Source organism: Mustelus asterias, chromosome 13 (assembly GCF_964213995.1).
Source record: "Mustelus asterias chromosome 13, sMusAst1.hap1.1, whole genome shotgun sequence".
NCBI classification, from domain to species: Eukaryota; Metazoa; Chordata; class Chondrichthyes; order Carcharhiniformes; family Triakidae; genus Mustelus; species Mustelus asterias.
The window spans coordinates 65,073,059-65,096,739 of record NC_135813.1 but is presented as its reverse complement, the minus strand read 5'-3'; the positions used below and the strand labels follow the sequence as shown (position 1 = coordinate 65,096,739).

Below are 23,681 nucleotides of genomic sequence, written 5' to 3'. Positions count from 1 at the left end.
ATTGTTGCTGCAGTGTTCTAAGTTGATAAGACATAGGAGCAGAATTAGGCCATTCGGCCCATCGAGTCTGCTCTGCCATTCGATTATGGCTGATATGTTCCTCATCCCCATTTTCCTGCCTTCTCCCCACAACCTTTCAACCCATTACCAATTAAAAATCTGTCTTAACTCCTCAAATTTATTCACTGTCCCAGTCTCCACTGTACTTTGGGGTAGTGAATTCCAAAGATTAACAACCCTTTGCGAGAAATAGTTTCTCCTCAACTCTGTTTTAATATTGCTACCCCTTATCCTAAGACTATGACCTCCCATCCAAGAATGCCCCACGAGAGGAAGCATCCGCTCCACGTCTACTTTATCCATACCTTTTATCTTATATACCTCAATTTGATCTCCTCTCATGCTTCTGAATTCCAGACAGTATCGGCCTAAACTGTTCAATCTCTCTTCATACGACAAACCCTTAATCTCTGGGAATCAATCTAGTGAACCTCCTCTGCCTCCAATGCCACTACATCTTTTCTCAAATAAGGGGACCAAAACTGTGCACAATACTCCAGGTGCGGCCTCACCAATGCCTTGTATAGTTGTAACCAATACTTCCTTACCTTTGTATTCTATTCCTTTAGCTATAAATGCCAACATTCCATTTGCTTTTATTATTTGCTGTACCTGCATGCTAATTTTCTGTGACTCATGAACGAGGACATGTACGAGGACCCTATTATAGAAAGGATATTATTAAACTAGAAAGAGTGCTGAAAAGATTTACTAGGATGCTACTGGGACTTGATGGATTGAGTTATAAGGAGAGGCTAGATAGACTGGGACTTTTTTCTCTGGAGTGTAATGGGTGAGGGCTGAGGGGTGATCTCATAGAGGTCTTCATAATAATGAGGGGCATAGATCAGCTAGATAGTCAATATCTTTTCCCAAAGGTAGGGGAGTCTAAAACTAGAGGGCATAGATTTAAGGTGAAAGGGGAGAGGTACAAAAGGGTCCAGAGGGGCAATTCTTTCTCACAGTGGGTGGTGAGTGTCTGGAACAAGGTGGTGGTAGAGGTGGGTACAATTTTGTCTTTTAAAAAGCATTTAGACAGTTACATGGGTAAAAAGGGTATAGAGGGACATGGGCCAAATGCGGGCAATTGGGATTAGCTAGGGGTTTAAAAAAAAGAGCGGCATGAACAAGTTGGGCCGAAGGGCCTGTTTCCATGCTGTAAACCTCTATGACACCCAGATCCCTCTGCACTGGAGCACCCTGAAGTCTCTCCCCATTTAGGTAATAAGTCGCCTTCCCATTTTTCCGACCAAAATGCCTCACTTATCCACATTAAACTCCATCTGCCACATTTTGGCCCATTCTCCTAACCTGCCTATATCTATTTGTAAGGTTCTTATTTGCTCATTGCAACTTACTGTCCCACCTATTTTTGTGTCATCTCCAAACTTGACTATAGAACCTTCTATCCCTGTATCTACATTATTAATATAGATTGTAAATAGCTGGGGTCCAAGGGGCAAACCCTGTTACTTTTTGCCATCCAGAAAAAAACCCATAAATCTGCCCCAGGGTAATGGGCAAATGAAAACCTTGGAGTATTTGGAACTAAGATGAAAGCAAAATTCTGCGGATGCTAGAATCTGAAACAAAAGTGCTGGAAAATCTCAACAGGTCTGACAGCATCTGTGGAGAGAGAATAGAGCAAACGTTTCAAGTTTGCTGAATGCATTCTAGCTGTACACATATTTAGAGTAATCCTTTGCACTTCAGTTAGATTTCTACGTATTTACACTTTCAGAAACAGTCTAGACAGAGTGCCCCTGTATATCTATTCAGCATTTGGCACAATTCCCATTGTTTCTCAGAGTAGTTTCAGATGGTGTAGACTTTTGGTAGAAGAAGTCAATTCGAACTTGGAGAATGATGTGTTGTGGCAGGGTGCCAGGTACAAAGAGAATAACAGATGGATACCAGAACCATTGATGACTCGGACTGTCCAGTTCATTTTTGTGTCCAAAATTATGCATCAGCAAAGGATGGTGTAATAAGTGCTTTAAGTGACAAAGAACAGTACAGCCCAGGAAACAGGCCCTTCGGCCCTCCAAGCCTGCGCTGCTCCTTGGTCCAACTAGACCAATCGTTTGTATCCCTCCATTCCCAGGCTGCTCATGTGACTATCCAAGTAAGTCTTAAACGATGTCAGCGTGTCTGCCTCCACCACCCTACTTGGCAGCGCATTCCAGGCCCCCACCACCCTCTGTGTAAAAAAAATCCCTCTAATATCTGAGTTATACTTCGCCCCTCTCACCTTGAGCCCGTGACCCCTCGTGATCGTCACTTCTGATCTGGGAAAAAGCTTCCCACCGTTCACCCTATCTATCCCCTTCATAATCTTGTACACCTCTATTAGATCTCCCCTCATTCTCCGTCTTTCCAGGGAGAACAACCCATTTAGTTTACCCAATCTCTCCTCATAACTAAGACCCTCCATACCAGGCAACATCCTGGTAAATCTTCTCTACACTCTCTAACGCCTCCACGTCCTTCTGGTAGTGCGGCGACCAGAACTGGACGCAGTACTCCAAATGTGGCCTAACCAGCGTTCTATACAGCTGCCTCATCAGACTCCAGCTTTTATACTCTATACCCCATCCGATAAAGGCAAGCATACCATATGCCTCCTTCACCACCTTCTCCACCTGTGTTGCCACCTTCAAGGATTTGTGGACTTGCACACCTAGGTCCCTCTGTGTTTCTATACTCTTGATGACTCTGCCATTCCCCTACCTTTTTAAACCTTGTTAATCGTCTAACTCAACATGGCCATTAAAATGCACATACAATCAATTAGTAAAATGAAGAGGAAGTTTGTATCTGATCAGGGTTGTTAAACTAACAATGAATATAGGTGCACAGATGGAAATTTCTTGATTTCTGCTGTTAATTTTGTGGGCAACTAGCAATTTTAACTAGAACTTAAACTTAGAATGATGTAGAAATAATTATCATTTTACTCTCCTCTGAAGCTATTAACTACAGCACCAAACACGCTTGTAGCCAGAACTTATTCCAAGAAGCTCATTGAATTAGAAGAACTAGTGTTTTTTTTTATTCCCCTTTTCCCTCTGCTTCCTGAGCACGGTGCTGAGGCCAGTTGCTGACCAACTAAACCGACTCCCATGACACTATTCTGCAATGGATCTCTGATCGGCCTGGTTGTGATGTGGAGATGCCGGCGTTGGACTGGGGTAAACACAGTAAGAAGTCTCACAACACCAGGCCTGGTTGGAACATAGCACTTGAGATCAGAAGTAGGCCATTTGGCCCTTGGCGCTTTCTCTGTCATTCGGCAAGATCATGGCTGATCTGGTTGTAGCCTCAACGCCACTTTTCTTTCTGCACCTCCCTCCCCATAAACCCTTTATTCCCTGTCTAGCAAAAATCTATCTAACTTGCCGTTGAATATAGTGAATGACTCAGTCTCCACTGCTCTCTGGGGAAGAGAATTCCACATACTAACAACCGCCTGAGACAAAACAATTCTCACCTTTGAAAGGGAAAACTCGATTCTTAAGCTGTATTCTAGTCTCCCCAACAAAAGGAGACTTCCTTCTGCCCATCATATCAAGTTCCCTCATGATTTTGTATATTTCAATAAGATCATTGCTCATTCTTCTAAACTCCAACTGATGAACATTATTAATGTCCAATCATCCAAGGTCAGAATGCTAATCAATATTTGCAGTCCTAGGAAGGATGAAAGAAAAGCCAGTTGCACTGTTCTGTTTGGCTTGGCTAAGACCCGCTTATTTGGCACAGACTAGAAATAGAATTTATGGCCTTGTTCTACAGTAGGAATGTGCTTAACAACTTGGCCATGAATGAGTTCGCAAATCCTTCTCTTAACTGCCCTTACTGTAATTTTTGTAACATTTTGAGTCTGTAACCCAATTTTCATTTGGATAAAGTACGGAAAAGGCTTGCAAACATTGTTAAATCATGCAAGTGTTATGTCCAAACTTATTTATAGAATTAAACTGGTCAGCATAATGAATCCCTGAAATAAAGTGACTCTCCACAGCCAATTTAGAGCAAATGAAGGCATAACCCGAGTTCTAAAAAGCTCACCCTTCTAATGGGCTGTAATTATTTCTTGTTGCAGTAAGTTATCGGGTAATAATTACATTGATTACAGCAAAATGTAATTGAACTGCAGGCAATGCTGATCTCAAACGATGAACACATTAAGACCTTTACTCAGTAATTAAGTAATAGATGTTCATTAACCCCTAGCATGCATACTTGGGTAAATTAGTGACTTGTTTTCTCTTTCCTTCTGTTCTCATTGAATTTTTTTTAATGCTCTCAAAATAGCAAAGAATTCTTTAAAACTTTCTTTCACTGAATATACAAAGCTGAGTTGCCCAAATGAGCTATGTTGGAGTTTAACTTTTTAACATTCAGAAAAGGGGACCAAGGAATGGCAAGGTGGTGAGATTTCCCGCGTTCAGATGTGGTTGGAGGATGGACCCTTCAACCTGCTTCCCAGTATTGGCAGATTTATATCTGCTTTCAGCAGAGCTGTCGGATAAGTATCTCACTGTGAGGAAAATGACAAATCTGTCTGGTCTCTGTGAGAAATGCGTCTTGTCTGTAGATGTACCAAGCAGCTCCAGTCTGTGGAACTCCATTGTCCTTGTCCATAATGGAACCCTGCAGAGGAGATGAAAGTGGTCATTTTAAAATAAATTAAAATCCTAGTGGCCAAGTGCATCCCTGCCTCTCAGATCACAAAGATATAGGAAAATTGTGCCAGGTTTCCATAATGGAAGCCAGCTATTATTTCTAGCCTAATACACGCTCCAGTGAACAAACTCTGTTATGTATTCATTCTCCCTGAACTAAACTCGGTGGTGTAGAGTTTGAGTTTTTCTATTTGATATCATTTGTAAACTGCTCTAAACTGTCAGACTGCCTTCAAATTACTTGTTTGAACTTTCTAAATCATCTTGTCCAAGAAAACCTTGGATTCTGTATACTTGGTGTAAAATAAGTTGCACAAACCAAACTCTCATAGAATCAGAGAAATTTACAGCACAGAAGTTGCAAATTTGTGGCACTTGTATTGATTTTGAAAATGCACCACAAAGTCATACCCACTCAAAACTATTATTTGTCTTTTATCCATAGTCTGACACCTGAAGGGTTTAGCCATAAAAATCATGATACAAAGGTTGTAAATTTTTTGAAATGCCTTTTATCTCCAAACTTTGGATATATGACTAAGTAGGAAAGACTTGCTACAATTGTATTGATGAGACCACACCTACGGTATTGTGTTCAGTTTTGGTCACCTTACTTAAGGAGGGACATAGTTGCATTGGATGCAGTTCAAAGAAGGGTCACTAAGCTAGTTCCTGAGATGAAGAGTTTGTCTTCTGAGGAAAGACTTAACAGGTTGATATTCATTGGAGTTGGGAAGAATGAAATCTGATTGAAACATATTCCGAGGGCACTTAACAGGGTAGATGCTGAGAGGATGTTCCCCCCTTGTGAGGGACACACACAACAAGGAACACAGTTTCCAAAAAAAAGGGTCTCCCATTTAATATGGAGATGAGAAATCTCTCCCCTGAGCATCGTTAGCCTTTGTAATTCTCTTCCCCAGTAAGCAGTGGAGGCTGGGTCATTGAACATGTTCAAGACTGAGTTATTCAGATTTTTGATCAACAAAGGAATCAAGGATTATGAAGGACAGGCAGGCAAGTGGAGGAAGTTGCAATCAGATCAGCCATAATATTGAATGATCAGGCTCGAGGTGCAAAATGGCCTGCTATTCCTTGTTTCTTACCACCTTCTGTGTATAATCCTCGACACAACAACCTTCAGACCCTTTCAACCTAAAATAAAGCTATTGCAGTTCATCTGCTCTTCCTTGTCCTCTCCCATTTATTCTATTTGCTGTGTTCAGAGACCTGGCTAATGTATTTCAGGAATGAAGTGTTTTTTAAAGTGCACTTTTTTTTATTTTTGTCATTTATTTAGGTTAGACATTCACATTTCTCTTTGCTAAGGATGGAGAGCAGCTTTTCAAAATTGAACTAGTGGCAGGGGAAAGGAATGGCCAGGCTGAACTTGACTATTAAATAGGCCCTCCTATTGGGCTGGTTATCAATAGAAATCAAGTCTATGCACTCTTATGTCTTACCCTTCCTAATAATGACAAAATTATTCTTTTGGAAAGATGGGACAGTGTAAATGAGAATTGTGCAAATCTAATTTTTAAATTGCCTTTCAATTTTTAACAATAGTTAACTTTTGCTTAATTTATAGATGTTCCCAAACTCCTGCCTCATCCTGGCCTAGAAAAAAAGGAAGAGGAGGAAGAAGAGGAAGATTATGAAGAGGGTAATGAGAAGAAGACGTTAAGCAAAAAGAAGGTGAAGTCGGGACCTCGAACTCCAGACCCATACGCCTCAGACAACAGCAGCCTAATGTTTCCCATTTTAGTTGCCTTTGGGGTCTTCATTCCCACCTTGTTTTGTCTCTGTCGATTATGAGAGATACACTTCGCATGTACAGTGGTGCTTGTGGGTGAGAGGAGCTTTGTCACAGCGTTGGGGGCAGTCTGTTTAAAGCAGGTTGTTTCTGTACCCTCTATTTTCAGAAATGAAGAGGGAAAGGAAGAGAAATGGTTCGTATCGGCGTTTGAAGGCTTGAATTGCAATAAGTTTTTGTTGATAGATACTTGTACCCTTTTTTTTGTTTTTAAAAACTCCTGCAATAATTCTGAAGTATAAATTTGAAAGCCCGAAAGAGCTGATTGCCAGAAGCCAGTGGCTGGAACAAAGCTGTTTCTGTTGCCTTTTAGCCAAGGTTAAGGCATGATTTAAAGGACTTGCTGATTAGACTGGGGAAAAATGTACTAATTGTCTGAATGTAAAGTCTATACATCGAGTATATGAACTATTTACCATTAGCAGTTTAAGGAAACCCACAAGTCCACTGGTAAAACTTGAATGAAGAGTTTTAAATGAAAAAGGTACTATAGGCAAATTAATAGTGATTGACGCGTCTGTATTTTTGTTTTGAATCATTCCATCCCCTCCTTTGCTGTACCATGTCTATCTACACCTGGGCATTGGCATGAAGGATTCTTTTTCTTGAATAATGAACTGTCAGTGTATTAAAACAATCAGACTTAAGCTGGTATGTCAGCTGCTTGAGAGTGGGATGCGTACAAGATTTTGAAAAATTGTGAAAAAGACAAATTTCATTTCACAGGCATCTGGTGGTTTGGTCGAGTGCTCAAAGATAAATCCCCAATGTCTTTAAAGGAATGGTTATTCCTTTAGTTGGCCTACTTTACTGGGCTATAATAGCAAATTCTCTTAATTTCTAAAATAAAAACAGAATATATAGCAATTCTGTCAGCGCCTGAAAAGAGGAAATGTTTTACACTTGGATACTTTGTCAGAATTGAAACATTAACCCATCTTCTCTCTTTTTTTTTTAAAGTACTGATGGGCTTGTTGTGTATTTTCAGCATCTTCTGCTTTTATTCCAGATTTTCAACATCTGCTGTTTTAAAAATTCCTCCTCGTTTTTGTGTTTTCATTCTCAGGTATTTGAAATGGATTGTGTGTTAAGAGCAGTAAAATTTGATTTTCCAAATCTCCCATCAATTAATATACAAACAAAATGCTGCAGATGCTGGAAATCTGAGCCACAAGCAGAAAAGACTAGAAATACACAGGAGTCAGGCAGTATCTCTCTCTACCCGCACCCCCTCTTTCCCTCTCTTGAGAAACCGAGTTAATGTTTTCCACTGACTTAATTAATGCATCTTTAACAAGGCCCATGTGAGTGACTGTGTAGCAGTTATGATTACGTGACTGTACTGTGGTAATGTTGCCTAAAGCTTGCAGGAATGGTATGTGTTGTCTGCTGTCAGCTGCAGTGAAAGCTTGGATCTCTTACTTGAAAAATAAGTGCAACCCCCCCCCCCCCAAAAAGTCTGATTGATATCTGCATCTAGCTTTTGCCCAGGTTCATTAATGGTGATTGCACAGGAGCGGTGAAGCTTAGTGTCAAACCAGAAATAAACACAACCACAGAGTGGGTTAATTTCCTCACTCCATTCAGTACTGAATGAGCTGTGCCAACTGGGGGTTGTGCTGAGTTGAAGTTTCAATGTGTCCGCAAAAGGGAGCATTGTGGGGGGGAGGAATCATGCCAGATGATTCTTGGCGGCTGGCTGCGATGGGTAGTGTGCGCGCTTTGGTAGAAGGGATTTTGCCTGCGCTCTTAGCAAGAGATACCAAGGTTCAACGTGCCTGAAAATGGGAGATTGTCTCCAAAATTGTGGGGTTTTTTAAACATTGTACCTTCCACCCTCCTCTGGGGATGGGGGAATGGATGGGTGATGTTCCTAGCCTCTTTACCACTCTCTGCATACTTCCATTTTGTTAAATGGGCTTTTGCATTGACCCATTATAAGGCCAGGGTACTACCTCTGCTGCCAAATCAGGCTTTGCCCCCGACACAAAGTGGCCACTTCAGATTTTAGTCACTTTGGATTTCCGACAAATTAATTACTTATACCTATGTAAAATCCTGCCTGAGCATGAAATTAGGAGCCTGTAAACAACAGAAACAACTTTGAGGAGAGAGTTTGGGGTTTTTAGCTCTCTCAGAAGTTTAAGTTACACTTCAGCTGAAGCAGCAGAAGACGGGATATTGCAGGTATTTGGCATTTCAAACTAGGTCCTGTGGTACCTACAGAACAGAGTCTTAGCACTTCCTTCTATCCCCCCCCACAATAAATCATCGATTGTGAAATATTTCAAATCAGTTTTATATAAATGCTCATTTTTTTTCAAAGGAGGTTCCCACAAACAGAAGACACTTTGCTTCTTGCAAAGAATTTGGAGAAATTTCTTTTGAAGTGCGGGTGAAAGAAAAGAATGTGTAATTCCTAAAAGAAAAATATTCAGTCGTCCACGTGTGGTATTGGATGGAAGGAAACCCCCTTTAGCAGTTTTAATAATGGTTTATACGATGGAAAAAATTACCTTTTTTTCCCCTAAATTATTTCAAGTATCATGCATAGCTTGAACCTCTGTTTGCAAAGAGACTTTAACTATTTCTTTTCAATGGAGAGAGAGAGGAGGGGTCGGGGTGGCAGGGAGGGAGGAGAGGAAAAAACAAGTGCTTGAAGTTTAGAGTTGCTTGTCCCAAAGAGAAACTGCTGTTTAACTTTGGGGATTCAATAGATTAGATTTATTTTCTGCTAACCTAAATCCTATAAGGTGTAGGTAGGATCTTTGCTTATGGTGTAATCTTGATTTTTTTTTGTGTGTGTGTGTATAACATTTTTTTTTTGTAGCTTGGCTTTAATTTGGAGCTCTCAGGAACTTGGGTTGAGGGTATGTTTGTATTAATTTGCACTCTCTGGTGGTTTTAATCAGCAGTTTATAATGAGAAGGGGGAAGATAAAAGATATTTTTATGTCATATGTATCCAGACGCGTGAAAGACTGCATTATAGACCCTGGATAACAGTACATATAACGTACTTAACCTGTCAAAGCAGGGTTTTCTGCCTGTGATCAGAAATATTTGTGTGCTGTGCACCAACTACAGTGTGCTTTAATTTCTTTCCGGGACTTTCCTTCCTTTTTTACTTTTTTTTTGATATTGTGTTTGTGCCAATGCAGCAGTGACCATATTGCCAACTTCACCAGACAAACTTACCTATTAACATACCTACAACGGTGGGACGGACTATCCCAGGGAAGAAAGCTTGCCAGTGGGATTGGGAGAACTACCACCTTCATTCACAACCACCATGTCCACCCCCTAACCAGGCAGCATGACTTCAGTTGGCCAAGATCAATCTTGCTTGTTTTTAGAATGTTTAATTTGGATAGGTTGGTTAGTTAAACCTCTTTTAAAATGTTGGCAGACTAGTAATTTAACGTTGAAAAAATTTGTTTTAACGCTAAGTACATCTTCAGAATACTTATTACGGTAACTCTTAGTTACACAAAAAAAGCTTAAGAAATGGCACATTTTTTTCCAAAAATTATCTTTTGAAAACTTTATTTTTCCCAACGTATTAAGAGTTCAGCTTCACCTTCATCAGGGTTCATCTTCTCCTTGAATAGTTCTGATTGAGAAGGGATGGGTGGTCATCCCAAAGTTGCAAGTCTCCCAGACCTACTGGCAAGCCACACTTACGTAAAATCAATCACGGAACTCTGAGATCCATGAATTTGTGCATAGTGTGGTGTCTGCGAATGGTTTATGCAATTATTGCACAGAAAACACATTGTATTGAGCCCACCTGCTTAGAGCAACTGTTATCGAATGTCTGGAAATCTCCACATTCACCAAATAGCAACAAACTCTGCTCTGTTGCCATTACTTTTTCTGCAGTTTGGAAATAAAACTTCATTGAAAGCTGTTTCATTACCCATCCCCTTTTTTTTGTGATATGTCTTTCGGAAATTAAGTGCTTATCTTGGTGATTCATAAAGTTTATTTAACTTCACATCCAGCGAAAGCTGCTGATTTGCAGGTATCTCCTTGGGGTAAGTTGGACAAAAGGACAACTTGGTTCGATTCGTGAATTTGGCTCCAGATACATTGGGGTGAAGTCTGCTGCTTTTCTAGATTAGCAATTGCAATGCAACCAGAAATCTTTTTGGAGTTGATCAACAATACAATTTTGAAAGGAGCAAGTGAAATAAATTGAACCAAGAACTGCACACAACAGCCTTTGAAAAATGGAATGTTTGGCAATTCCTCTCGCATAGAATTCCCGGAGCTGTCTGTGTTTGTCGTGGATGCAGATCTTGTGGTCTGTCAATGCTACCTGCAGTATGTGGCTGAGTGTTAGACCTTACCTCAGCAGGATACCAGCATTGTGATTTCAAGGCTTTAACCTTGTTTTTGGAATTGATTTTTCACATTTACTACTAAAGTCAGACATAGGGACATGAGCAGGCCTTTCAGCCCCTTGAACCTGTTCTGGCATTAAATTTGAATTGACTGATTTAACTGCCTTTTCCCTGTCCCTTGACACCTTTACTGAACAAAAACCTATTGATCCCTGTTTTGAAAGCCCAAACTGACTGCCAGGGTTCCTGAACTCCAGAATTTCACTAACCCTTGTGTTCAAAAAGTGTTTCCAAATTTTGAGATGGCTTGGTTGTATGGAGTAATGTTTTAATCTGCAGTAATGTGTTGCTTATATATTCAACATGCATTTCAGTCGATTGGCAACTTTGCAAAGTATTATCTTTTATGGCTCAAAACCAGTCCGACCCAGACTTGGATTGAAATCTTACCGATTGTTAGTATAGTATGATGCATTGTTAGATTGCCTGCAACTCTTCTCCCAGTTATAATATTGTGTCCTGATGCCAAGAGGGTGTCTGAGTTTGGAAGATCTGTCTGTTGTCACATATGAAAAGGAATGCCGACAAAGTTTGTTCATAATTAAATTTGCAAAACAAAAAGCCTTCTACGCTTGTATTCAGTTGAGCAGTGTTTTCTGCCTGCTCTTTGCCAAGGGTGTTGGATGATTCATGCAGATGAATAGTTCTGGCGTTGGCAGTTCCCTGCTGCCTGCCTCAAGTGGCCATAGTTTTGATGCAAACTTTAACGTTGATTGGCATCAGGCACTTTGTCCCTGGGGAGGATTGGGTGTCACGGCCAAAATACCAATCCTAGTCACTCTATATGAACTTTGACAGGAGCCATGGGATCACCAGCAGGGCCAAGGATTGTGGTTGAATTTTTCTGTCCTGGTCTCTGTGGCTCAGGTATGCTACTGCCATTTACAGCATCAACTTGGAATCAGAGCTGACACTTGGCTCTGTAATGCAACATGTGGTGGATTAACTCAGATCTGATGAGTAGGATTTTAACTCCTATCCTGAATAAAAACGTGTCTCTTTCATCATGTGGCTAACAGCAAGGACTGTATCTTACTCTGGTGTAATTTTGCAACATGTGTTTCTTGCTGGCTTTACATGTTGGCTGCATTGACAAAGAACTCAGAACTTCAAACGTTAAACATCTGCAGGCTTTGGCACTTTTTTCCATCACAAAGTTATTATATTTTGACATTGACACTGATATTGTATAAGATAGCAAAAACTGATTTAAACTAAGTACTCGTGGCTTTAAAAGGACTAGATCTGTTGGCAATGGTTCCAATTCTGTCAAAAGTACACAAATGGAAACTGGAATCCCATTCCTGCTATGCCACGTGGGCTGCCACTAGACTGTGTGTTTTGCCTTTTGCCTCACCTTCCTCTGTTATATCTCTCTAGACCTTCCCATTTCAAGTGCAGTAAATAAAGAGCATTAGTTACAAGAAGAAACTTGAAGAGCGGTATCTGAAAAATGCCGCTCTTCAAAAAAAAATCACTTTCATTTAAATTATGTAGGACGGCAAAGAAGCATGAACAAACTAGTGGAATTTGGATCAGATAGGAAGTTCTCTGTACACCACTAATGACAAATGCATCAGGATTCCCAGATAAAGTAATGAAAATGAAAGCCCAGGAGGAATTTTATCAATTGGATGCTGCAAAGGGGAGACTTGAGAGTCTTTCTGGATGATTGAACTAAGGCAGGTCAAATGATCTCCTTATCTGTAATTATCCTGTTATTTCAGTTGAACGTTCATTGGACAGTTAAAAAGTGTTCAGTTCTGCTGAATTATTGAATGTTTTACCTATATCCATCCAGGCAAGTGGAGAATAACTTGAATTCCTGACTTGCGCCTCCTAGGTGGCCAAGAGGCATTGGGGATGAAGGAAAACAAAATGTCACACCATATTTCAGTGGATGGCTCTTCTGAGGTGGGATATAAGAACTATTTGGGATAAATGGAGAGTCTTTTCCTATTGACTTGCATTGCACCAAACCTCAGTGTGCTTGATACCAACGCTTGGATCTGATTGCCTGGAATCCACAAAAATTTGACTTGCCTGGTGCTAATTTCTGGATGAGTGTAGTTACTTTCATTAAAAACTATTAGACTACTTCTGGGTTAAAAGTGGAAAGAAGGGTATATATCACCACCAACACAGAACCCAACAGAAGAATTGTATTTGGGAGAACTCTGGGGTCGTTTTCAGGAATGTTTCGAAGCTGGCGAAAAGAATTTCAATATGGGTACAAGCTGAAACTTTTTTAGGAACAGGAAAAAGGACAAAGTAACCTGTTCCTTTTCTCTGATCAACTGTTTACTGATCATTTTTGCCTCTTCCAGGAGTCACATGGCTGCAGGGCTGGGTTGGAGATTGGTTTGGTCACGATGCTCCAATCATAATATATGGCAGTCTTGATGGAACAGCTGATCTTTTCTTGTCCATTCTGTATGCTTGTGTAATCCTTGAATACTTTCCCTCCAGAAATGCATCAAATAGCCTTTTGAACCCAGATACTGTGCTTCAATAACCTTTTCTGGTGATACTCCACAGCTCTTATTAGCTTGATGCACGGTTCACAAATGTTGCAGCCTAACTCAATGCAAACATGAAATGGAGCTGTTTTTGATTTGAGCACAGCAGCAACTTAATCTGTCTGGAAGAAACAGCACAGTGAAGGTGAATGGTAGTTGTGTGTGGTTAACCTCTGTGGAAATATGTTTTCTGGATTTGAGCATGATAACTAAAGCCAAGGGAAGTGGGATATTCTGACCTTTTGAACACGGAAAGAGGAAGATCCAGAGCAGTCGGACCTAATTTTCAGCTGCTCTTGGCATCACGTGATGCAGTAGTATCACTTCATAGCATGATACAGCATAGCAGGAGATTATTCAGCCCATCGGGTCTGAGCCAGATGATGTGAATTATACCAGGGAAGCAAGTGTCTTGTGAGAATGTAATAAAAGGTTTGCCCTCCAATTGTGCAAAGGAAGTACCTCTTTGAAGAATCCACACAATCCTCAGCGATCTTTGTGCGCCTCTGATTCTGGCCTGCGACACTTCCCAATATTCATCATTTCAGTATCGACGGTCATGCCTTTGGCTGCCTCAGCCTTGAACACTGGAATTCCCTCCCTAAATCTCTGCACCTGTACATGTCTCCCTTTAAGACAGCTTAAAACCTACCTCTTTGACCAAGCTTTAGTGATGTGCCCTAATTTTGCTCAACAGTACCCCTGTGAAGGGCCTTGGGATGCTTTACTCCTTTAAATGGAAATATAAATGCACGTTGATTTATATTTGCTGTGAATGACCTCCATGGTTAGCCCATCAAGAGGTGAGTTTACCATCACATTCGTTAAATTCTCCCGAGAATAAGACATGACACCTGTGACAAAACAGAACTATGCAAAATTGATGCACAGAAGCTAAACAATGAGTACATTCGACATCGAAGGCCTTTCACTGTAGCAGGGCAAACTGCTGAGCTTGGAGGCTTCCAATGTCTATACATGTTGGATAAAGAGGTCCGATAAATGCAGCTACCATCTTTATAATCACTACAGTATTTGAAATTCATATTGTAGAGTAGAACGAAGAATATAAAACTAACTTAAGTTTGTTGATTGCGTAACGTTCTCTGGCCTATCAAGTTTCAACGTACCATAACGTTCACCTGAGCGTCCCTCTCAATAATGCTCTGTAACTGGATACTCAGATGTTGTCCATTTCTGTCCTTGTCTCAGTCCATCTGCTGCTGAGACACTTATAGGTGGTTTTGTCATTTGTCCAGACCCATCCCTTCCAATGCTCTCCTGTCCCAACGCCTCCCATCTTCCATCCTCTGTAAGCCTCAACTCATCCAAAATGTTGCTGCTTGCATCCCAACTGGTACCAAGTCCTGTTCACTCATCACCCTTGTGCTCATCAACCTACTGGCCCCTGATCCACCAATGCCTCCATTTTATAATTCCATGGTCTCGCCCTACTTTTTTCTGTAATCTTTTCAACCCTAGAGCCCTCCTTTATCTGTGACCTCTGGAGCATCAATCCCTTTGCACTATCACTAATGACAGAGCTTTCTGCTCCATTAGCCCTCGAATCCCCCCTCTAAATGTCTGCCATATCAAGACATCTACCTAGTTTGTGACCAACTATTTTGCCACCTATCTTTAAAGTCTTTGGGAGTTTAAAAACATGTTAAATGATATAAATGAAAGTTTAAATAAAATGCCAAAGACTATGAATGCTGAAAATTTGAAATAAAACACATGAAATGCCACAACATAGCAAACCAGACAGCATTTGTCCAAGACAAATAACCTTTTATCATGTTCAAATGAATCTAGTTTTAACCTCGCGTGTAATGTAAAAACAAAGTAGCCAATAATATGTGGCATAGGAAAATATGCTTACTTATCACACACACGCATCTTCAAAACACTGCCACAGCACACAGGAATAGCAACAGAGTGCCATCACACCATTAAACATGATGCTCTTAGATACTCAGCAGTCATGGCTGTTTGTCAACTTTGCCATTGACCTGAAACGGTAACTGTTTCTTTTTTCACTGACGCTACCTGAACTGCTGAATGTTAACAACATTTTCTGTTTTTGTTTTAAAAGCTGTCATGTCTTTTTTTTTTCTGTATCCACCAGTGGTGAATTCTGCAGTTCTGGCTGTCAATCCAAAATTCTGGAGATTGTTAAGCAGTGTGAGTATTGGGATCAGGATAAACCAAAGATGAGAATTCACACTACGTCAATTAATATCAGATAATGGTTCATGGTTTAGGTATAATCCTTGGTGTAACTGGTAGGGGATTCAGAAGAAAAGTGGCTCTAAAGTGTTAACTTTTTCCCCTCCGCTGCAATACATTTCCAGTAGTTTCCCCTTCTGGTGTCAGCCTTGGCTCAGTGGATAGATTACCTTACCTCTGCATCGGGAAATTGTAGGTTCAAGTCTCCCTCTGGTAATAAAGCTCATTTTCTCAGCTGACACTCGCAGTTTGAAATTGACGGAGTGCTGCACTATCACAGGTGCCATCTTTTGAACAGAGTCATATAATGGTTACAGCACAAGGAATTCGGCCCATCAAATCCATGCCATCTCTTTCAACCAATTTAGCTATTCTGTTTTTTAAATTCATTCATGGGACATGGACATCACTGGCTGGTCAACATTTATTGCCCATTCCTAGTTGCTCTTGAAACTGAGTGGCTTGCTAGGCCATTTCCGAGCGCAGTTGAGAGTCAACCACGTTGCTGTGGCTCTGGAGTCACGTAGACCAGATCAGGTAAGGACAGCAGATTTCCTTCCTTAAAGGGCAATAGTGAACCAGGTGGGATTTTACAATGACAATGGTTTTATGGTAATCAGTAGATCCTTAATTCCAGATTTTTTTTATTGAATTCAAACTACTCCAACTGCTATGGCAGGATTCGAACCCGGGTCCCCAGAACATGAGCTGAGTTTCTGGATGAATAATCTAGCAATAATACCACTAGGCCATCGTCTCCCCCTGTCCTTTTACTGATAATCACTGCCTATTTTTCCTTCAGGTCTTATCTAATTCCCTTTTGAAAGTCATGCTTGAATCCGTCTCCACCACCCCTTAAGGCAGTGTATTCCTGATCCCAGCTCACTTTGCAAAGATGGTTTTCCTTTGATACATTTGCAGTGATTATCAAAAGAATGTCTTCTGCTTCTCAGCCCTTCTATCTAGACATCTCATTAGTTCGTACACCTCAGTCAAATCTCTCTACTTTCCATAAGGAACTTAACCTCAGCTTTTTCCAATCTATCTATCTAACTGAGGTTACTTGGAACTATTCTTGTAAATTCTTTCTGCACACTCTCTAAAGCCTTTGCATCCCTTTTGGAGTGCAGTGTCCAGAATTGGGTGCAATACTCCAGTTGAAGCTGAATCAGTGTTTTGTAAATGTTCATTCATAATATCCTTACCGTACACTGCACCCGTAACCATAAAGTCTCTTTGCCTTTCTAACCATTGTCTGAAGTCTTTCTGCCACTTAAGTCGTTGGAATCAATTATAGACCATGCTCACAATCTTCCTCCTGCTGCCCTGTATGGCTGTGGACTTGGCTCTGGCTGCACTTTCCAGGTCAGCCATCACCGTCACAAAGTCCTCCATGTTCCTGTAACAAAAATTAAAGGGGGTGTGCTCTGGGTTGCCATCAACAGCAGTTGGGAGATTTTTGTCCAAAATGGGGAGGCATCCAAATGGTTCAGGTGGATTGCCAACCCAGAGTGGGGAAAAGGTGGGGGGGGGGGGGGGGGGGGTGGGAGGGAAGGAAATATAAGAACTCTTGTTGAATTCCTGATTTGGCAATGCTTTTACTAACTGCGCCATTGATAGCCTGCCTGCCATCCAAGAAGATCCTCACCTTGGTCCTCAGTCCAGACAGTTGAAATCAGTCACAGTAACAGAGGGGAAAAATGATCAAAGGTTTTAACTTCAGTCAGAAGTTCTGTTCTTATTCATGGGACGCGAGTGTTGCTGTCCATCTCTAACTGACGTCAGGTTAAATAGCTCGGCCATTTCAGAGGACTGTTGAGAGTCAACCATTGCTGTGGATCTGCTGTCACGTGGGCCAGACCAGGTAAGAAAGGCAGATTTCCTTCAAAGTGAATTGGATGGGTTTTAACAGCAATCTGGTAGTTTCATGGCCACGGCTACAGAGAATATTTTATTCCAGATTTATGTACTTAATTTAAATCCCCTGATTCCCATGGTGGGTTTGAACTTGTTTTTCGGGATTGTTAATCCAGACCTCTGTGTTACTAGTCCATTAACAGATATCAAATTATATCAGGTACTGTTCTTGTCCGCTGTAAGTGTTCACTATTCCAGGATCATCCTGAAATGCAAAGTTAACACACAGCTTCTTTTCACAAGTGCAAACCATCTTCATAAATCCTTGTCTCCCCCCCCCCTCCCCAGTTTTCCACCAACAGGTGCGAGGAGCTCAGGAACTTCTTTGTGAACCAGGTCAAGATAAGCTGATCAGCTGCCTTTGCCATGTCCCTCCATTCCAATAGCCCACCTGGCCAAACTTCCTTAAATGCTCCCTCCCTGCCCTATCTCTGAACTCACATCTTTGTCTAGTTTCTCTCCAATCTCCCATCTTGCATTCGCAACTCAGCTTGGCCATGAGACTCAACTCCTTTTCCCATTAAACTGCTGGTAACCCAACTCCCCCGGCCCCCCATATTAACCAATATTGTCAAGAGTTCTCTCTTCAGGTGTTTGCCAGTTCTCCTTTAGATCTGCCATCATCACCCCTTTAAAAAATTTACCCTTAACCACACTGTCCCAGTTCGCACCTCCTTTTCTTCTCAAGTCCTTGAACATGCTACCTCTACAATCCCTTTATACCTTTCCCAAGACTCCATATTTAAATCTCTCCAATTGGTTTTCTGCCCTTGTCACAATAACCGAAACTGCTCTCCCCAAAGTCACAAATAACGTCTTTTGCGATGGTGACAAAGGTAAACTTCCCCCCGCTTCATTCTCAACCTGTCTGCAGCCTTTGACATGATTGGTTATACAACCCTCATTCAATGCTTCTCTGTTACTGCCCAGCTGGGTGGGACGCCCCTGACCTGGTTTCATTTTTATCTATCCATTCATAACCAGAGAACTACTTGAAATGGCTTCCCTTCCTGCTCTTTCTTCCACAAGGATCTCTTCCTTGGCCTCCTATTTCTCATCTATTGCCCTTGGGTGACATTATCTGAGGGCACAGTATTAGTTTTAACACACATGCTGATGGACACCCAACTCTACCTCACCACCAGCTCTCTCAACTCCTTCATTCTAAATGATCAGACTGCTTATCCAATATCTAGTATTGAATGAGCAGAAATTTCCTCTGATTAAACATTGGGAAGACTGAAGCCATTGTTTTAGCTCCCTGTGCTAAATCCTGCTCCCTAACTATTAACTATCCCCCCCACTCTCTCAACAAATTCCAGCCACTCTGTCCACAATTTTGGTGTCACACTTGGTCCCGAGATGAGTTTTTAACCTTGTATTCATGCCATCATTAAGACGGTCCGTTTCCACCTCTAACATCACCTGACTTCACCGCTATCTCAGCCCTTCTGCTGCTGAAACTCTCACTCATGACCTTGCTTCCTCCAGATTTGTTTATTCCAATGCATTCCTGGCTGCTCTCCCACATCCTACTCTTTGTAAACTTCAGCTCATCCAAAGCTCGGCTGTTCAGGTCTGAACTTGCATCAAGTGCTGTTCCTCTGTCAATCCTGAACTCGCTGATCTACTCCAGCTCCTGGTCTATCGACATCTTGATTTTAAAATCCTTACCTTTGTTTTCAAATTATGCGTTGGTCTTTCCCCTCCCTCCCCCTGGATATGCTTCTGCGATTTAACATAAGTTGTTGATATGCAGGTATCAAGGGATAAGCCTTTTTTAGGAAACTTTTGTGGATAAATAGCTAGCCAACCCTCTGATGTCAATGTGCTATTCCAGTTTGTAGAAGTAGAAATGGCCGAGAGCTTCATGTTTTTAGGTGTCCAGATCACCAACAACCTATCCTGGTCCCTCCACGCCAACACTATAGTTAAGAAAGGCCACCAACGTCTCTACTTTCTCAGAAGACTAAGGAAATTCAGTATGTCAGCTACGACTCTCTCCAACTTTTACAGGTGCACCATAGAAAGCATTATTTCTGGTTGTACCTCAGCTTCCCGTATGGCTCCTGCTCTGCCCAAGACTGCAAGAAACCAGAAAAGGTTGTGAATGTAGCTCAATCCATCACGCAAACCAGCCTCCCATCCACTGACTCTGTCTACCCTTCCCACTACCTGGGAAAAGCAGCCGGAATAATTAAGGACCCCGGACATACTCTCTTCCACCACCTCTGTCAGGGGAAAAAGATACAAACGTCTAAGTTGGTATGGTAGCAGGGAAGAAGCTGTTCTCGAGTTGGTTGGTACCAACCAACTCGAGAACAGCTTTTTCCCTGCTACCATCAGACTTTTGAATGGACCTACCTTGCATTAAGTTGATCTTTTTCTACACCCTAGCTATGACTGTAACACCACATTCTGCACTCGCTCCTTTCTTTCTCTATGAATGGTATGCTTTGTCTGCATAACGCGCAAGAAACAATACTTTTCACTGTATGCCAATATATGTGACAATAAATCAAATCAAATGGGCAAGGAAGTGAGCAAAATCAAAAGATGTACGGATGAGAGATGTCCATTTTATATACAGTGGCTCCCTCTAGAGGTGGTTGTGCACTGCTTTGGTTCTGTTGCTCTCAGTGCACACATTCAGCCTGGGATCAATAAGGTTGTTTTTGATTTCCCTTCTACAGCAGAACAGGATTCATAATCTTCCTCAGCCATTCTTCACAATGTGTTTCTTCTCAATGGAGACTAGACTATCACTGTGTCCATATACTTGGACAAATACCTTTTTATGCAATCTGAGCTTTGCATAATCTCACCTTGAGTTGTATGTAAACCGAGTGAGTCATTATGTCCCAAACCATATCTCGATCTCTCTTGATAGCATGCCAGTCTTTTGCAGGTGACTCTAACCTTGTTTCTGGTTAAGGTTGAAGCACTAACTCTTTGACAACTGAGGTCTCTACTCGAGTAGAGATAACTAGTACAAATAAATAAATGGTTTTGATCTTGAATTCACAAGGTGACCAAAGTTGGGATATAAATATTTCAGGTACACAGTGGTTAGCACTGCTGCCTCGCAGAGCCAGGGATCCAGATTCGATTCCTGGCTTAGGTCACTATATGTGTGGAGTCTGCGCGTTCTCCCTATGTCCGCGTGGGTTTCCTCCGGGTGCTCTGGTTTCCTCCCCCAGTCCAAAAGGTGTGCTGGTTAGGTATACTGGTCATGCTAAATTCTCCCTCTGTGTACCCGAACAGGCGCCGGAGTGTGGCGACTTGGGGATTTTCACAGTAACTTCATTGCAGTGTTAATGTAAGCCTACTTGTGACACTAATAAAGTAACTTTAAAAAATACAGGCAGAATGGAAAAATGCGAGGATCAGGAAATAGAATCTTATGGGTGGAGATTAGGAAAAATAAGGATCAGAAATCACTGGTGGTTGTAATTTATAGGCCCCCTAAGAGTGGATAAATTATTGCTCAGAGAATTAAGCAAGAAATAATTCATAGAATCCTACAGTGCAGAAGGGGGCCATCCGGTCCATTGAGTCTGCACCGACCACCATCCCTCCCAGGCCCTACCCCCAATAACCCCATGCATTTACCCTAGTTCGTCCCCCAGACGCTAAGGTGCAATTTAACATGGCCAATCCACCTAACCCGCGCATCTTTGGACTGTGGGAGGAAACCGGAGCACCCGGAGGATACCCACACAGACAGGGAGAACGTGCAAACTCCACACACAGTGATCCAAGCTGGGAATCCAACACGGCTCCCTGGCACTGTGAGGCAGCAGTGCTAACCACTATGCCACCGTGCCGGCCAAATTGAAGCTTGTTAAAGGCAATATAATAATTGTGGGGCTTTAACCTTATGGACAGGACAGGACAGATCAAACCAGCAAAGGTAATCTTGAAGATGGGTTCGTAGAATGCTTTTGCAAGTTTCCTGGAATGATATAGTGGAACCTAGTGGGGATCAAGCTATTTTAGTTCTAGTACTGAGCAATGAGGCACCGTAAAAGATCCTCTGGGGAAATAGTGATCAGAGTACAATTTAATTCCATATTAAGTTTGAGAGTGACTACTCCAGTTCTAAACATGAATCCTGAAGTCAAATACAGAGGGTGAGCTGGCTGAGCTGCTCTGGGTCCATAGGTTAACGGGTATTGTGGTAAATATCCATTGGACAGCATTTCAAATAACAATTCAAAATGTTTAACAAAAATAGATTCCATTATAAAGCAGGAACTCAGCAAGAAAGATCCATCTATAGCTTACTAGAAAACTGAACAATATTATCAGATTAAAAGAAGAGGCTTGTAATGTTGCCAAGATTAGTAGTAACTCTGAGCTTTGGATGAGTTTTAGAAAGCAGCTGAGAATATAAAAACAGCTTGTCAGAGCTTTCACAAATATATAAAAAGGAGGGAAGCAGATAAAGTAAACATTGGTTCCTTAGAAGCATAGACAGGAGAAATTATCATGGGCAATGAGGAAATGGCGGAGGCATTGAGTCAATATTCTGTGCCTGTCTTCACAGAAAACACAAATAACGTTTCAGAAATAGAGGTAATGCAGAGAATAATACAAATGAGAAAATTAAGGAAGTTTTGAAGGGGATTAACAGGGTAGACACTGAGGTGGTGTCTCTTGGCTGGGGAGTCTAGAACTTGGGGAGGAAGACCCACAGTAGAGAGCTGCTGGTCAGAGCCAGACTCACTTTCCAAAGAGAACTGAGGGACTGCTGTGTACTCTGTTTCACAGAGACGTGGCTCACTCCTGCTTCACCGGACAGTGCCCTACAACCAGAGGGCTTCTCAATCCATCGAATGGACCATACAGCGGCCTCAGGCAAGGCTAGGGGAGGTGGGGTCTGCTTCCTAATCAACACCTCGTGGTGCCTAGACGGGGGAACACTGGCAACTTTCTGCCCCCCAGACCTAGAATACCTTACGCTAAAATGCCGCCCCTACTACCTTCCGCGGGAGTTCACCTCCGTTATCCGATGACAGTTTACATCCCACCCCATGCGGACGTGAAGATTGCGCTGGACGAAATATACACCACTACGAATAGCCTCGAGACGAAACATCCCGAGGCCTTGTTCATCGTGGCCGGGGACTTCAATCAGGCCAAGCTCAAGAGCGTACTACCAAGTTACCACCAACATGTCTCCTGTTCCACCAGAGGCCCAAACATCCTAGACCACTGCTACACAAATATCAATCATGTCTACCGCTCTATTGCCCACCCACACTTTGATAAATCAGACCACAAGGTTGTGCTCCTGCTCCCGGCTTACAAGCAAAAACTGAAGCGGGAGAATCCATCAAAGAGAATCATGCAATGTTGGTCTGAAGAATTGGATGATCTCCTATGGGGCTGCTTGGAGCCAGTGAACTGGTCAGTATTTAAAAACTCTGCGACCAGTCTGAATGAGTACACCACTACAGTAACTGACTTCATTGGTAAGTGTGTGGAAGACTGTGTGCCAAAGAAGCAAATCCGCATGTTTCCCAACCGGAAACCATGGATGAACAAGGATATCCACTGCTTGCTGAAGTCCAGGTCTGAGGCGTTCAAGTCAGGCGACACTGACCTATACAAGAAAGCCAGATACGATCGAAGGAGATCCATCAAAGATGCCAAAAGACAATGCCGGACAAGCTAGAGTCCCAGTCTAGCCACACCGACCCCCGCCGATTATGGCAAGGTCTGCAAGACATAACGGACTACAAGATGAAGGCATGTAAAATCGCCGGCTCCAACCCACCCCTCCCTGGTGAGCTCAATGCATTCTACGCCCATTTTGAGCAAGAGGTCAGCGAGACCATGCCCTCCACCCTGGAAGCCCCGGATGAATCTTTATCTGGGGTCACCATTGCAGATGTCAGAGCAGCTTTCTTGAAGGTCAACCCACGGAAAGCGACTGGCCCAGATGGGGTACCTGGACATGCACTCAGATCCTGCGCGGATCAGCTGGCGGAGGTATTCACAGACATCTTCAACCTCTCTTTACAACAATCTGAGGTCCCTATCTG

At 42.1% G+C, this 23,681-nt stretch overlaps 1 protein-coding gene across 3 annotated transcripts in view; it reads left to right on the top strand.

Annotated features, from left to right (window-relative positions):
- The window catches only part of mlec (malectin), a 44,623-nt gene extending 34,153 nt beyond the window's left edge, over nt 1-10,470 (top strand). For all 3 annotated transcript variants that reach the window (XM_078226949.1, XM_078226950.1, XM_078226951.1), the window contains one exon: nt 6,337-10,470. In XM_078226949.1, the coding sequence (XP_078083075.1) occupies nt 6,337-6,563 (227 nt within the window). In that variant the 3' untranslated portion in view covers nt 6,564-10,470. The remainder of the gene's footprint in view (nt 1-6,336) is intronic.
- Nucleotides 10,471-23,681: the final 13,211 nt, after the last annotated feature.